At 43.9% G+C, this 17,115-nt stretch overlaps 1 protein-coding gene across 6 annotated transcripts in view; it reads left to right on the forward strand.

Moving 5' to 3' along the window:
• Positions 1–17,115, forward strand: part of SASH1 (SAM and SH3 domain containing 1) — a 570,731-nt gene that overhangs the window by 495,807 nt on the left and 57,809 nt on the right. For all 6 annotated transcript variants that reach the window (XM_030022551.1, XM_030022552.2, XM_041125390.1 and 3 more), the window contains 2 exons: positions 10,523–10,573; positions 10,695–10,744. In XM_030022551.1, coding sequence (XP_029878411.1) covers positions 10,523–10,573; positions 10,695–10,744 — 101 coding nt within the window. The remainder of the gene's footprint in view (positions 1–10,522; positions 10,574–10,694; positions 10,745–17,115) is intronic.

A 17,115-nucleotide genomic window follows, 5' to 3' on the forward strand; every position in this document is an offset into this window, starting at 1 on the left:
GCTTCAATTTCAAAAGTAAAGAGAGAATGGCTAATTTAAAAGTCTCTTTATCAAAGGCAGTTTTTATAGCAGGGAGGATGTATAAATACAGACTAACAATTTTGGGGCTAATCCTTTTTTGCATTAATATGGTTAATTTGTTTTCAGTTCTCTTATTCAAGAAATTAATTTCTCCCTCACTTTCTAGGAGCCTTTGAAGTTAGCATCCAACTATCAACCTTTGTCTCTCTTCCCTCACCCCCTCACATTCCTGGAGTGCGTTTATGCAGGTTGAGAGCGAGCAGTTCAGTGCCTAGCTCTAGGGAATGAATTCATATTATCCATCTTAATTTTCAGGTGTTCAGTTTCACATACCAACATAGTAAACAAAACCAGTTTGATTTCAAGTTAAACATTGATTCTGCTTTTTAAATGGTTATAAAATTCAGATTTTTAAAAATATATATTAAAACTTTTCCCAGTAGGACCAGTTTCTTTCCTGCTTCAAGTGTACCGTCTTAAAAAGGATCCTGAAAGGAACTGCTTCTTCAAATGAGTTTATTGTAATAAAAAAATGTTAGCAAAGAGTCATTCCCCGTGTGCTGACACAAGTTTGTCTGATAGAAAGTTTTTTCAAAACCTTTTCTTATCTGTACTCCTGATGTTTCCACTGTCAGAGTGGCTGAAATGGGAGTCAGACCCCACCAGCCATCATGTTTATAAGTCATGAAATATACAGCATATCTCACGTTACAGCTTTCTGACTGGGGTCTTCTCATGAAATGATGAATATAGGAGTCACTAAGGGGGAACTAAACTTGATTGAAGACATTAAACTGAAAGTGCAAATCAGCAGAAAAGGCCTACCAAGTCTAAAAGAGTGAGAATGGATGGATTGAAAGCTAGGGCTGCAAGGCTTTCTGCTGACAAAGACCTGAGTTCGGGATGTCTGTATGTTTGAGCTTGCAGCTGTTGATGTTTTTAACCTCTGAAAGAGGAAAAAAGGTACAGTTTTACTCTCAGTTGGAAAGCAAGGATCCATTTTGTCCAAATGTTTAAAGTTTTGACATAATTCTTTTTGAATTTTTTAATTTTGAAATTAATGCAAAGTATTTCCCCCCTCCCCCGAAATGAGGGACTTCATTGCTGGTACCCCATGCATCTGTGGCAATAAAAAAAAACCCTTTGTGGATTTCTTAATGAGTAGTGCTTTCTTCTGATTTACCTACTCCTGAATTTCACCAGGGTTTTTAAGGCCTTAGTAACTCGAAGTCAACTGTAGTTTGTGTTTTCTGCTACAGATCTTCTGAATAATTAATTGGTAACTTATTGTTTGGTACAACATAAAGTAAAAACAACGTATAGTTCTTAAATGTTAGTTAGCACAATAAAAGATGATGTGTGTCCTGGTTTTGGCTGGATCAGAGTCAATTTTCTTCATAGTAGCTGGTACAGTGCTGTATTTTGGATTTAGTACTGGAATAATGTTGATAGCACTCTGATGTTTTATTTGTTGTGAAGTAGTGCTTATCCTAAGTTAAGGCTTTTTCAGTTTCCTATGCTCTGCCAGTGAGGAGGGGCACAAGAAGCTGGGAGGGAGCACGGCCGGGGCAGCTGACCCGAACTAGCCAAAGGGTATTCCATACCATAGGACGTCATGCTCAGTATATAAACTGGGGGGAGTTGGCCAGGAGGTGCCGATGATTTCTCAGGAACTAACTGGGCATTGGTCAGTGGGTGGTGAGCAATTGCATTGTGCATCACTTGTCTTTCTTGGGTTTTATTTCTCTCTCTCTTTTCGTTATCTTCCTTTTCATTACTATTATTATTGTTGTTGTTGTTGTTATTACTATATTTCCATTATTAAACTCTTCTTATCTCAACCCACAAGTTTTACTTTTTTTTTTTTTTTTTTTTCCCTTTCCAATTCTCTTCCCCATCCAGGGGTAGAGGAATAGTGAGCGAGCAGCGGTGTGGTGCTTAGTTTCTGGTTGGGGTTAAACCATGACAACATGAAAGGGAGTATACTTGCAAGAGTTCATCAGTATGACAGTAACAACCCATTTCACAAGAACCCCTGAGCCTTGAGCATATTGATTGATTCAGGACAAAAGCTTCCATTCATTTGCAGTGTAGCTCATCTGAAATTTCATGTGCTGGAGGCATGGATATTGGCCTGTAGGTTCAGAAATACAGTATCAATACAAATGCGACATATAGTGGACTTGTGTTAGCCTGTGTTTCCGTGGTATGTCTGAAAGGATTTATAGCATGGCTGTAGAAGTTTCCTGGAGGCATTGGTCTTAGCCTGGGCTTCACCTTCTCTTTCCTTGCCACTTTTCAGAAAGAAAATACATCTTTTGTTGTTCTTGAAAGTATTGAAGAGAAATTGAGAAAATGACAAATAAGCTTAATACAAATGTAGTACAGCTTAGTGTACATGAAAAATTGGTAAGACCTGAAAAGTGTTTCACAGAGGGAAATGGAGAACATCACTGACCCCGAGGAATGGGTGTCCTGAATTTGAAGAGCATATAAAAACAGATCAGGACCATCGATATTCAGAAAGAAGTTTGGCACATTCTGCCATGGCTTTCAAGGTGAGGAGCTGCTTGTGATTATTTTCATCTTACTGGTGATGCTATGAGTGCTTCACTTCAAAAGCACTCTAAATTCCTGGCCCCGCAGTTGCAGGAAAGCAAGGTGCAGTGTGGTGGTGGGAATATGTTATTCATGGAGGTGTTGACTTCCTAATTATTTGAGGGTATTGGTTCAGGTGGTGACCGAGGCTGAGGTACCCACATGCTGCCATAGCCATCCTCACTGGAGGGCCAGCAGCTGGGCGAGGAGTCTGTACTTGGCTGACCAGACCGTTCCTACCCTAAAGTACACTAACAAACTGTTGTTTGTTTATTCATTTATTTTCTCTCTTCTTTGTGTTGTTTTCCCACAGGCCAAAACCCTCTTCCTGGGGGAAGTGGTGACTCTTCCCTGGGCCCCCCCTTGTCAGCTCCCGCACGAGAAGGGCCCCTTGCTCTGGGCAGTGTCCAGTTGGGCTTTGCCTCACGCCTCCCTCGCCTGCATCACATCCTGAGCGCTCTCCCGCTTCACATTTAACCATTCTTGATGTGGTTTGTTTGGCTTTTTCCATCTCTCTGAAACATTACAGCTCTTCCTGATGCCACAAACACCCTCACTGTCTTAAAGTCCTCCCTGGAAACCCACATCTTCTGCTGTGTTTTCCATTATTATTTCTCCTCTCAAAAGTTCTTTTTGGCCTTACCTGTACAATAAAAGTTGATGCTGACAGACCTGTGGAGTTTTAGGCAAAGATGGCAGGTCTTACTCATCCAGTTTATACCAGCAAGAGCTCCAGTATAGATGCAGTTATGCCAGCACGAGAGTGCTTTACTATTTTACCATTTGGGTAATGGGTGTAAAATAAATCAATCAAAGACCTGCTGTGTCCCAATTGCATATATAAGCCTTTATATTAATATGTTTTTAGCACAGAGACAGCTACCATAGTTCTGGGCTTGCTTCATCTTGTTTAGAAAATTGATCAGAAGGTATTTGATTTCCCTGCTGCAGTCCCGTATTGACTTTCTCTGAAGCCCATTGCTGTTGGTTTTTTGTCTTTGTGCCATAATTTCACTGGATTCAGCCTCCATTTGTTACAAGTGGATTTATGAGTTAGTACTGCCTCGCTTTTCATTGTTACAGGGCTTTACAAAAGCTGCAGTTTCTTTGTAATTGCTAATGAATTATGTTTTTCAAAATCATCATGGAATGTTTTTCAGCCCCTGTGGCTTCCAGCCTTAGCGCTGAATGCAATGTATTTGAGATGGACAAAAAAACCCTTCTGTTCTTATTGTTGGCAGAGGGGAGAGTGTCAAACGCTTCCCCCCGTGACGTGTTACATTCAGTAGATACTAGCATTTGCATCAAGCTGAGAGGCATGATTTTTCTTCCCTACCTAATACTAAAAGCAGACATGGGTGCTGTAGCAGCGTGTTCTCTCTGAAGCTGCATTTCATCAGTAGTTAAGCTAAGTGTTTACCTGTGTCTGCACTGCTGTATGAGGCACTGAGACACTTGGAATGTTAATTCATGTGTAGAAGTATTTATTGTTTGAAATCCCATTTTTTTAACCATTCGTCCCACATAGCTTATTTCCTTGATTGAGAGTTTTGCTGCTGCTGCAGGATGTTATCATTTAGCATGTATCAGCTCTGGCTCTAATGTGCAAGAGTAATGGAGCAGAAAGCCTTCGCTCTTCGCTGAAACGGCCAAGGGGATAGTCCAGAGGTTGCGGTTTGAGACTCAAAATGGGACTTTTACTAATCTGTGCCACTGGAAACTCACTGAGCTGGTTAATTCCCTCAAACGCTTGCTGAGGTGGTTGCCACAGGAATAGGTCTTTTTTCTTTCTTTATTCTGACCTGTGACCCATAGCTAGTGACTTGTAGGCAATTTCCATTACACACCTGTGTACCTGCTCTGTCTCTGCACAGGGGCTTCCCTTCACCTTCTCCAGAACCTTTGCAAAGGCTGAAATACGGTGTGTGGTGGAGGACTCCGGGCAGAACGATTGCTTTCAAAGTAAAACAAACTCTTAGAGACCTTTGGTGCTCTGGCTATCTTTCAGATATAGCTTTGTTTAATCATTTCAGAAGCTAGACTAGAACATGCAGTGCCTGTTCAGAGCAAACAGGGAAAATGTTTGGGGGAAGAGAGTGGCAGAATTTTCTCACAGAAGTTTTCTGCTGTAGGTGCCCTATTTACACCTGCTGAAATGGTTTCATAAAATCATTTATAAATTTATGAGCATTTTAGCCATCTCCTTTTCCACTGGTTATGTCACTGAATTTTCTCAGCACTCATCTGGGTCTCACTTTTGCACAGTTGCTGTCTTCACAGTGAGATTAATCCTGTCTTGGGATCTGCAGAGTAGTGTTTAAATTTATGATTCAAATGGATACAGCTCCTGTGGCAGAAACTGTGAAGAGGTTCATGAATTTCTAATTAGAAGGGACTCATTCCATGAATATAATTTCCTGAACTAAATTGTGGTGTGGAGCATAGATGAAGCTCAATGTTTAGGTAATTAAAATATGCACATTCCCCCTAGAATGTGTGAGCCTTACTCTGGATAACCACCTTTCCTTTTGGATGGATGCTCTTCTTTACCATGCTTGTGTATTTCAGGAGCAGAACAGCAATGCCTTCAGATAGGCAGAGATAGCCCTTATCTGTTGTGTTACATACAGAACAACTGAACTGAAGGTAGCACGGGAGAAAAAGTCCCTCATGAATTCCAAACCTGCCATTCCAGTCAGGAAATGGGTTTCCAGCTTCTTCCCAGTGTATTTTGTGCTTTGTACTTCTTTCCCATGTGCATTTTTCAGGCTTAGCTCATAAATGATTGTAAAACTGTTTTCAGGATTTTTATGAGGAAGATAGTATAGAAAACCAAAATCACAATATTTAGAAACCTGCAATAATTTGAAAAGAAAATGTATCCAAACGATCGCATAAATCACAGTGTACAAAATAAGTAGAAAAGCAACCTGTGAAGGAAGCTGCTTCTTTGAGTGCTGAGGTGAACAACTTAAGGCTTGAAGCATAAGCCGCAAATCCCGCTTGTTAAGCTTACAACACGTGTTTTCTTTCAAAATGAGAGATTTGCAAGAAGCACTTCGCTGATGTGCGCTTCTGCACCAGAACTCCCGAGCCATATCGGTTTGTCTCCACAGTCGCTTTCTGCAGCTCGGAAGGGTTGGTGATACTCGGAAGGGTTGGGCAGTACCTCGGCAGTGCTATGCCTGCAGACCTTCCCTTCCTTCAGCCGCTGGACCACAGCTTCAGCCAGGACCTCGGGGCCTTGTCCTGGGGCCATCTCTTGGTGGCATCAGCTTTGGGTAAAGGAGGGGACAGGAAGGAAATAGGACTGCTAAGAATATGGCCTTAAAGCTGGGAGAACAAAATGTTTCTGCAAGTTGAGATTGTTTTAAATTGGTCATAGGTGGCCTGATGGAGGAATCCTTAGTTTAAATTCAGCAGGCTTTGCTCTCCAGGATATTAGCATTACTAATTTTTAACAGCTCCCTCTGGCTTTATTATCAGTATTTGAGATTCTGTGCTGCGCTAACCTTGGACCTTGAGGGGAGCTGGACAAGCTGGTGCTAAGCCACTGGTTGCCCTCCCTCTTACGTGTTCCCTGGGGGTTGGATACAATTGATGAATATCTCCATTTCTGCAGAATCTTCAGATCTTTGTTGCTGTGATTTAACAGCGTATTGGATGTGTGTGATATGCACCAACAGTGTCTGGGTACAGGATGGGTAACTTAGGCTAGGGCCCCTTAAATCTGGAAACCAAGCAAGTAAATCAGACACTTCTGGGAAACACTGGACTTAGTCATGTAGCTTAAGGATTCTACACTTCATCGGGTACTTTCTCAGATCCTTGGATTTCTTGCACCAACACTACATGGTGTGTAGTTGGCATCAATGTCTGGTACACTTCAGACAAGCTTTATGGGCACATGTGGAGGACAGTTACCTGGGGCAGCAGACTGCTAGGACAGAAAATACCTATCACTCTGACACCTGCTTTGTCTCAACCAGAGTCCTGGAAATGCAGGCTAGGGATGTCTGTTACTGCAGCCACTGTTTCTGTAAACCCAAACTCTCCTGTGTTTCATTTTAAAGGTTTGGTTCAGAAGGATGAAAGATGTACTTTCATGAAACTACTCTTTGAAAATATTTTTTGAAAAGATGTTACAGCGTGCTTGAGAGCATGCCAAGGGTACAACATTTGCTAAACCTTCTAGAATTAGTCATTGGTATAAAAAAGGCCCTGATCCTGCTGGATTAAAGTCAACACAACCTGTGGATTTTAATGTGAGGTTTAACCTGAGGTTTAATGAATTTTAACCTAAATAAATAGAATTGCTCAAGGCTGATAAAAGTTCTGTGATATAGATCTATGCCAGAAGTTCAGTTGAGAGCAGTATTTTCCTAAGTATTTTCCTTTGGTTTCTTGTCTAAATAGCAATAGGAAAAATATCATTCTGCTGGAAAGGCAGGTGGGAATAGTAATCACAACACTACAGAACTATCAGGTGTTTTGCATTCCAGCATTGTGAAGTAGAGCGTTAGAGGAGGGAGAGCAGAGTTGTTCTTGCTACTTGTCCTCCACAGTCATCCTGATCTTGTAAAACTGCTCCTGTTCTAACAGGGTGGGCTTGACAGTAAATGAGAAAAAAGAAAGCAAATACAGTCAGCTTTTTTAGGATTTTGTTACATGGGATGCAGCTGACTTCAGCTGAATAGTTGTGGTGGGTTGACCCTGGCTGGACGCCAGGTGCCTACCAAAGCTGTTCTATCACTCCCCCTCCTCAGCTGGACAGGGGAGAGAAAATATAACAAAGGGCTTGTGGGTTGCGATAAGGACAGGAGAGATCACTCACCAGTTACCCTAACTGGCAAAACAGACTCAGCTTGGGGAAAATTAACTCGATTTATTACCAATCAACCAGAGTAGGGTAATGAGAAATAAAACCAAATCTCAGAACACCTTCCCTCCACCCCTCCCTTCTTCCCGGGCACAACTTCACTCCAGGATTCTCTACCAACCCCCCCAGTGGCTCAGGGGGACGGGGATGGGGTTTACGGTCAGTTCATCGCACGTTATTTTCTGCTGCTTCATCATCCTCAGGGGGAGGACTCATCACACTCTTCCCCTGCTCCAGCATGGGGTCCCTCCCACAGGAGACAGTCCTCCATGAACTTCTCCAACGTGGGTCCTTCCCACGGGCTGCAGTTCTTCACGAACTGCTCCAGCGTGGGTCCCTTCCACGGCGTGCAGTCCTTCAGGAGCACACTGCTCCAGTGTGGGTCCCCCACGGGGTCACAAGTCCTGCCAGAAAACCTGCTCCGTGGGCTCCTCCACAGATCCACAGGTCCTGCCAGGACCCTGCTCCAGCGAGGGCTTCCCATGGGGTCACAGCCTCCTTTGGGCACCCACCTGCTCTGGTGTGGGGTCCTCCACGGGCTGCAGGTGGATATCTGCTCCACCGTGGACCTCCCTGGGCTGCAGGGGGACAGCCTGCCTCACCGTGGTCTTCCCCACGGGCTGCAGGGGAATCTCTGCTCCGGGGAATCTGGAGCACCTCCTCCCCTCCTTCTGCACTGACCTTGGGGTCTGCAGGGTTGTTTCTCTTACATTTTCTCATTCCTCTCTCTGGCTGTTGTTTCTATCTGTCCCAGCAACTTTTTTTTCCTTCTTAAAAATGTTATCACAGAGGCGTTACCACTATCACTGATTGGCTCGGCCTTGGCCAGCGGCAGGTCCGTCTTAGAGCCGGCTGGTATTGGCTCTGTCGGACACAGGGGAGGCTTCCAGCAGCTTCTCACAGAAGCCACCCCTGTAACCCCCCTGCTACACAAAGCCAATACAATAGTTTTAGGCTGAAAGTGGTAACTTTCCATCTAATTGCAGTCTCAGGCTACAACTTCACAACCAGCTGCTCAAGCAAAAGACTTCTATAAAACCTTGGGAACCCAGATAGCATCTTATAAATGATAGTTTACAAAAACTAGCATATTTAAAAAAACAAACACTTGCAGCAAGCAGCTTTTTAGGGCAACAGATAAGTCATCATGAAGTTGGGATCTAAAGGCATGTTGGGGACACAGTGGATTCTTTTGGCTGGCATACTGAAACTTTAAGATGGGATAGCTGATAAAGTGCTCCTTTTTTCACCTATGCAGCAGTGTGTGGATAAATGAGGTGCTCATGAATGGGAAACGTTTGGACCATAGGGCTCGTCTTTCCCTCCCTCTTTGTGGACTGCTAGGTCGGGGTGGGAGAGTGCCCGAGGAGGATTCGCAGCAATGTGCCTGCAGACTTTTCCAGACGCAAAACTTACTCGGATTCCATTTTGACAGAGCTAATGGAGAAAGAGAGAGATGCTTGGTGCCAAATACCTAGTTTCACTTTCCTGATCTGTGAATGTCTCTGGAATTTTGCTGGGCTCGGTACAGGTTCTGCTTGACTAGAGGAGGTCTGTTGGATCTGTCAGTAAGTGAATGTGGTTGCCTTTTCATGCTGACTTCCACTCAAGGACTTCATTTGCCCTTTTGTGCTATAAAATCAGCAAAAGGAGATACGCAGACCATGCATGTTCAGGCAAAATCCCCCAGTTGGGCAATGACCCTGTGTCAGCCTTGTTTCCTAGCAAGCACATGGCCGTGAGCCGTCCTGTGCCCTCCTGGCTGCTGTAGCCTGCAATGCAAGCTGACTCAGTCGTGTGGCGGCAGAGTAGGTTCTTCTCTACTCCAGATCTTGCAAAGTTTCTGGGCGGGCTAATCCAACACCGCTTCATGGCAGCCAGCGGTAATTTCCTGTTTAGTATTAAAAGGCTGCATTTCCAGAAAACTGTGTCTGGTTTTCTTTTTTTGTATTAAATCTTAAGAACGTTTTGTCACCCTTTCTGTAGACAAAGGGCATAGGAAGTACAATTTCACAGAGATAAGAGATTTATATGTAGGCTGAGGAATGTGTGAACAAAAAGACCTCCAGTATTGAGAAATAAATCCACGTACTTTTTTTATTTTTTTGGAGCGTGTACACTACTGTGGTTGCTTACTCAGCTATGACGGCCTTTCAATTACAGTACTTACTTTGCAATAACTTAACTAGGGATAGGACTGGCTGAGAATAAAATAGGCATAAGTAGGTTCCCCCATAGTTTCACACGCAGATCAACGAGCAAGCGTAGTTCTCGGTACTGACAACTGTAATTTCTACCTCCATTCTAATTGGAGTTTTCCCACTGACTTCAGCTAGACTGGTTAATAGTACGTGCCTTTTAGGCAGCTGGCTTGTAATCTTAAATTAGATACCACCAGTGGGACTTGCCTCATCTAACTTGAGGCAGCTGAAACCCGTCGGGCGAGCTGTTCTATAAGAGTTCCTGTCTCTCTCCATTGACTGCAAAGGGAGCCTGGATGACCGAGTCCTGGAGTAGATGTTTATGTCCTAGATTTTGGAAGGAAGGTGATTTGAACTCTGTCTTGTTGAAAAATTTCTGTGTGAGAAACTGGCCTTGCTGAAATGTATCGTAATCCTCTCAGTATTTTTAGCTCAGAGAACACTCTTTTTAATGCTAGATTTTTGCTGTATATTCTTCCTGAAGGTAAATTTTGGGAAATTGCACTTGAACTTACCTAACAAATTGTGTGATGATCTAGTGAAAATAACGCATTCCTCTTTCTATTTTGAGTCGCCTCCATCTGCCAATTTCACCTTCTTCTATAATGTCCAGTGATAAGGATGGAATTAGCTGTTTTACTGGAGTATTTCAGAATTTATCGTGAAAGTGATTCCTTCTGGAGAGATTAATGTTTCCCATCTGAACAGTTTTGAGGTAGTCCTAGGTTCTGTTACCCTGTTTCTTCTTCCCTTTTTCTCCCCTTTAGGTTTCTTCTTTCTAGTGTTTGGATATTTCACTAACTTGACATTTGTTCTGTTTTAGGAGAAACCTGATGCCAGCCCCACATCTCTACAGCTGCGATCCCAGATTGAGGTAAGCACTTTGATTTTGATAATCCATTTTTGTTTGTTTGTTTGTTCTTTCATTATTCTGCATAAATTGGGCAAAGGCTGCTGTCATGTCTGCTCTCACTGCTACGTGTCTTCTCTTGCAGGAGTCACTTGGTCTCAGCAGCACCTCGTCAACACCTGACACTGAAAGAAAGTAAGTGAAGGCATGGGAGGTGAGAAAGGAGGGAGGGGGAATTTGGTACGTTTTGTTTTTCCTTGGAGTAAATTCATTTTAGATTGTGTCGGTGCTTCAAGATTTCAGGTCCAGCCACTATTAAGGAAACCTGTTTTGGAACCTGCTCACTCTCTTTTGGCCTTTTATTATTTTGTTTTTTAGATCAAGGGAGGGTTATCTTTTCTTCACTCTGTGAGCACTTGGGGTGTGCATGCACCAAGACGACTGGTAGTCATTTTTGAGGAACGTCACTGATTTCACATTCTCTGCAAATTAAACCTGCTTGAAAAATACTTTTCTGTGACTAGACCTAAATGCAGCCAAAAAGAGATAGGCGAGGGGAAAGGAGAGTTACAGTCTTAAATCACTTTGCTTTTCCTGTGCACTCCTGGGTTTGTAACTGTGCTTTTGAAGAAGGTGCCAAGGGAATGAAGTATTTAAAACCAAGTTAAAAGGAGCTTTAATTTTAGCAGTCCTTAATAAAAAGCTCTGTGAGGACTGAGAGAGTTTCTGTTTACTGTCACCTCCTGCTGCAATGTGTGTGCTTGTTTTCTGCGCCTCCTTCCTTTGATCCCAAGATCTTGGATCCCTACTGCTAAGGGTAACGTGCAGCAGTGCATGAAGACAACTGACACTGTATTTCCAATTGCCTGCACTTCGTGGGATAGTGCCAGCTGGACTGGTTCAGAGGGAGTAAGTGGAATCCAGTTGTGATGTGAAGCGCTTTCATAAGGTTTTACAGTCCCACATTTGAATATCTTCTAGTGATTCAACACCGGGCGGTAATGGGAAGGTTGTAAGAAATTGCCGCTCTTGCTCTTGCTAAGTTCAGTTGAAGGAGCGTCAGTCCCAGCAGGAGCTGTGGTGGATGTGGGGTATGGCACTTGCCTGAGCATTGGCCATGTAGAAGTCAAGTGTATGGTAGGGAACAGCTGCTTAGGGGCTTCCTGTGGGGTTGTCTGAAAGCTGGTTCATGCTAAAGGTCTTGGAAGGCAGTAAGTTATCTTTTAGAGGTGCCTTGTCTCTCTTCATCACTCAGAGAGAAAACAGTGGTGGTTTGCTTGAGGCAGATGCTCATTTTCAAAACAGCTTAAGACAGATAAGGTGAATTTTACCTTGGCTACCATCACTGCTCCTGTGTTACATGCTGTTAACAGAGAAAGCCTAGAAAGCTTAGACTTTAAAAGTGGTGCTTCAGATACTGAAACATGGAAAAGTTTGCTTCAAGGATACCTCCCTGTCTAACATTATAATGAAACCAGAAGTGCCAAGTGGATGGGAACGTTATGAGAACTGTAATCTGGGAAGTAAGCCTCCAAGGTTATCCTATAATCATAATACTTTTCTCTCAGTCTCAAAGCGCTTTCCCCATGGGTAAATATCATCACCCCACCTCAGGGTAGTAATGAGATAAAGATCTCGCAGGAGGACAGCACAAAACTGGGAATAAACTCCTCTTACAAGTTCTAGCCAGCTTCCTAAATTGTGTCTCTGTGTAGGTGTTGTACCACAAGTAACTGAGTGAGAAGGCGTTACCTACAAAAACATCTTCTGAGTGACTCTGTTCTGAGAGCCCATTTACCTCACTGAAAGGAAATTAACCTTGTTATCTTAGTTCAGATGGAAGGCACCTGTGATTTTTGTGGACCTTTCAAGAATGGAAGTGTCCTGTTTGAGGATTTGTCTCTCAGTTGAAGGGCGTGTGGATTAATGTGATCAGATATATGAAACTGGTACAGGGCAGGTAAGAAACAAGGCAATGTGATGCATGCTAATTGGGCAAGGTGTTGAAAATAATAAATATCTACTTGATACTACACAAATTATTCCAAACTGAAATTATGCAGGCCTGTGCCTATTAGTGACAGCCTGCCACATCAATGCTGGTTTCATCCCTCTAGCTTGGAGGGCTGAATTGTCACGGGAATGCCTCTTCCAGGGAGGCAGAGTTTATAAAATTGATCTGCAGGAAAATGACGACTTCAAGGCCATCCGATAGGTCTGTACTTGCTACTAATGTGTTGAATTTGATGTTTTTTGGGGGAGGACGGCATGTTGGCCCTAGCGGGTGTTATTGAGTTCAGTGTTTAGTTTATGGTTTTCATCTGAATTTGCTGTGTGGGCATGCCACAAGACAGGAAGGCTTGTCCCTTTGGGGACACTGCTTTTGTGGCCCTCTCATGCTGCGTGAAAGATCTGGGGTAAACCTTTTACAAAACTTCTTTTGTTGTGAGAAAACTCCAGTTTGCCAAACCTGAAACTCGATGCAGATGTGCATTGGTTTCTTACATTCACAAAGAGACCTGAGGGGCAAAAGGAAAGATTTGTCCCAAAATAGCCATCCAGATTTTCAGGAGCTAAAAAATCTGTTGTTGTGAGTACTCTTCCAAAGCCCAAGTAGAAGCTTGCCCAAGAAAAGTTATATTTCTACATATTGAAAATACAAACATTTTCCCGGAGTGGGGTGAGCCGAGTTGTTTCTGGTCTGGTGTTCTGAGCGGATTGCTTCAGAAGTAAAAGTAGTCCCAAGGAAAAACCCGTGCTGGATAGGGAGGAGAGAGCAAGCAGCTGGCTGGAACGTGGTCGCTCTCGGTACCTCTCGGTACCTCCCTCGCCCAGTGCTGCTGCCTGCACACCCCACAGCTTAAAGCTACCAAGGTCTAAAGTTTTAAAGTAACACACCTGGATGGTTGTTTAATTTGCCAGTTGAGAGATTCCAGACAGAAAGAGGCTTTGAGGGAGTCTGGAAGAAACTATGTTTGTTTTAACCTGGTTTGGTTTTCCTTTTCTGTGGTGCCCAACTGAAGAGAGAGCCTGACAGGCTCCACTGTACACCGCATTGAAAACAGATTAGCCTTGGTGCTCCATGGTAGGAAAAAATCCTGTTTGTGTGGACAAGCAGTGTATGTTCAGTCTTGCCTTGAGACTTACTAACCCTGCTGCCCAGTCTGTTCAAAGCCAGCATGAAATTAGTTGGTGCCCTCAGTCCAGCAAGTTGCTCAACAAGTATCTGTCGAGCGGGTGATGTGCAGCAACACAGAAGAGCAGCTGTAGTGCCTGGAGGGAGGCAAAAGGGGTTAAACGAGCCCAGAGGCAGAGCTGCTTGTCACTTCAAGTCATTGTCCTTCCAAAAGGCATTTGGGGCACTACTACTTTCTTCTGTTGCTGACAACACTGTTCCTGTTAATTAGATGAAGCTACAAAAAAGACTGCCCATATGAACCTGCTCCGTGCATTATAAATGCCCTACCAAAGATGGGTTTCCTTCGATTGATTCTGACAAAGGGAGAAGAATCATCACTGCAGCAAAGGCCTCTGAGATTTATGTGAATAACAGCAAGGGTACTGATGTGGCCTGAAAAGCTATCCGTAAACAACGGAAAACAAAGTCATGTTTGCTCAAGCTTCACCTCACAATTGCTCTGATTTTTTGGCTATACTAGAGTTCCTTCTGTAAATTGAAACAGTTGGTCAGGCTTCCAAGTCATATAATGTTTAGCAAATAATGCAAACCATGGAATGAGATGTTTGTAGCTTTCTTCTCTTAATAATAAATATCATTTACCTCTGTCCTTTCCAAGATTCCCATCTTTTAAACTGCAGTCTTGCTGTCTGTTGTGGTGCTAGTGGAACTTTGCAGATTCTCAGTGTCCCTTCAGCAAAGTAGCTGTAGCATCTTTAACAGTGATATTACTCATTTTAAACAAAAATCTCTGCAGAACTGCAGGTGCTCCTGTATAGACATGCTGACTTCTGCTTTTGCTAGAAGAATCATCAGTGTAACAAATATGCAGTAAATGTGTTCTTAGCAGTTACTATTGCTTCTTTGTCCCCATACCACGTTGGTCTGGGGATGCACTGTATATACAATCCCTATTATTTCCAAGTGATGGCAACACCCCAAGGATGTTTACTCAGGCAGGAGACTGAGCAGGGTTTTCTCATAATTGTAAACAGAGCATTTAAAACAATGTAATCCAACTTTTAGCCTGTTCCCATTTTTGAACATTCAAGTCTACATGACAGACTGATGAGCTCTGCACGTTTGCCAGGAAATCCAGGTTAAACCCAGTCCCCTGAACTCAGGCTTCTGCATCCTGACTCCATCCTGTTTTTAGAAGAACTGGGAATGTTGCAGAGGGGAAGTTGTGTATTTTCCCTCTTGGGAAATAGATCTGTTTGCTGTTGCTGTTTGCTCCAGCAGCCTCTGGGCAAGTTTCAAATGTGGTGTATTGGAGAACTGCCAGGAAAGAGAAGGAAGTGGGTGAGAGACCCAAGAGCACTGCATACAGATAGGGCGAGGTACAGTCACTCCTATATACTCATTTTTTTCTTTGCAGCTGCTAGAGAAAGGAAGGACAAAAAACAACGCATGAGGTAACAGTTGTGGCTGTATGTGGTGTTTCACAGGCATTCCCACCACCTTCGCGTGGCAGCGGGTGTTACGAATTGTCAGCTCCTATGTAGATTGCCAGCTGTTTCTTGAACTGTACCACTGAAGCACATTCCTGACCAAGTAAATGGTCATACTTCATATTAAGCGCCACAATTCATCCTGCTGTACTCCTCAGCCTGCGGCACAGTACAGTTTAAGTGTTCTCAACCCTGTGATCCTCAGGACCTAAATCCCAGATTCTGTCAGAGCAAGGAGCTGAGCAGAAACAGACCTGTCGAGTGGAAGGTGCTGGACCAAAGCACGCACGTGTGGGGTGCAGGCAGCACAGGGCAGCATTGCTCGGGGGCTTTACATTCCCCCAGCATGGGGGACCTGCTGTGTGCCTCTGGCAGCTGTGTCCTCAGCTCCCCGCTTCAGCTGCTCCCAAGAGTGAATGCCTTTGTCATCCTCTCTGTGTGCACAGGACGTACATCTTCAACTGAGCCCTTCACACGTCGAATTCATACAGTTTGGTCCGATCTCTGATGGCTTGTTGGGAATGTCAGAGGAGGAGTTGTAGGCTGCTCGGGCATTACGGCTTTCTCTGAGGTTGTTAGCAGGCAACCAGTGAGGCCCCAGCAGAAGTGGCTGCTGTCTGCATGCTATTGTCTCTGCAGGAGAGACTATTGACTGAATCTGGTTTAAGGATTTTCTGCAATGGATGTGCCATAGTAAAGCCAGTCACTGTCCTGGGTATAAACTTGAACTCCAAATCAGCCTAAGGCTGGGAGAGTGCCTGCAGTTCAGTGTTCCCATCTTTCACAGTGATTTTTCAGTGAAAGCAGCAGTCTCTTTAATAAACGGCTTTCGTTTTGCAAAAGGGTTCATGCAAGCCTCGGTTCTGTCCCCTTTGGTACACTAATCTACTGGCCTTTGCCAGTAGTTTTTAACACTAGATTTCCTAATCCTCTTCCCCTGCAGCATCCAAACTGCAGGTCAAGCTTTGAATGCAGGAGGTTATTAAATCATGCCTCCAGGTCATGGATGGGGAGGCTTAAATTCTATCACATTTGATTCTGGCAACTTCTCAAGGTGCCCAGATTAACTTTGGCAGGTATTTGTAAGCTCCTCTGCAAAGAAACAGGAGTGTGGGTTTGACAGAGGACGTGAGGCAGGGAGAGGGCAGAAACTGAGTAGAACAAAGCAGAAAAAAAAAAAAATAATCCCTCAAACTGAGGATGCTAAAGGCTGCACTTAATTACTAACAAAATAAATTGTTCCTTTTGTGTAGTTTAAAAATGGAAAGGAATACTGGAAGAAAAAGAAGTAAGAGCTTGCTGTACTTCAGATGTCTACATTTAAGATACTTTTTTTTATACCCTGTGCTTGCAGGAATTGAAAAGAATTAGTGAATGTGAACGGCCCTGTTTTCACTTGTTTGAGGCCTGATTTAGTCAAAGCCAAATTATTCATGCTGCCTTTAAACAGCCTCCTCAAGAGAAGTAGGGCAGGAAACTCCCACAATAACCCGCACAATGGGAGCGAGAGGCCAGCCAAACGCCGCCCAGGACACGTGAGGAGGGAAACCAGTGTGCCTTTGAGCAGCTGGAAGAAGATTTCAAGCATGGTAATTTTGTACGAGGAAGCATGAAGGGTGCCTTTCACGAGAAAGTCTGACTTGTCGCAGCTAGTTGACAGGGCACGTAGTGAGCAATGTGCACAGAACAGGGGTGCATTGCATGCAGTATGTTGGGCCCTGCTCTTTGCTGTTGAAGAGTTTTTAGCTGGCAATTCTCTGCCTCCTGGCTAGGACCAACCAGTCAGTTATTAAATACGTGACGTAGCCCCATCTGCCTGCTGCCAGTCACCAGACCGAGCCCGTGGGACCAACGTGGTGGCTTCCGTGCTGGTGGTGGTAGAAAATACACATAGGCACACATGGCCCACAAGCAGCTCAGTGTTTGTTTCCACTGAG

Source organism: Aquila chrysaetos, chromosome 8, assembly GCF_900496995.4.
Source record: "Aquila chrysaetos chrysaetos chromosome 8, bAquChr1.4, whole genome shotgun sequence".
Taxonomy (NCBI): Eukaryota; Metazoa; Chordata; class Aves; order Accipitriformes; family Accipitridae; genus Aquila; species Aquila chrysaetos.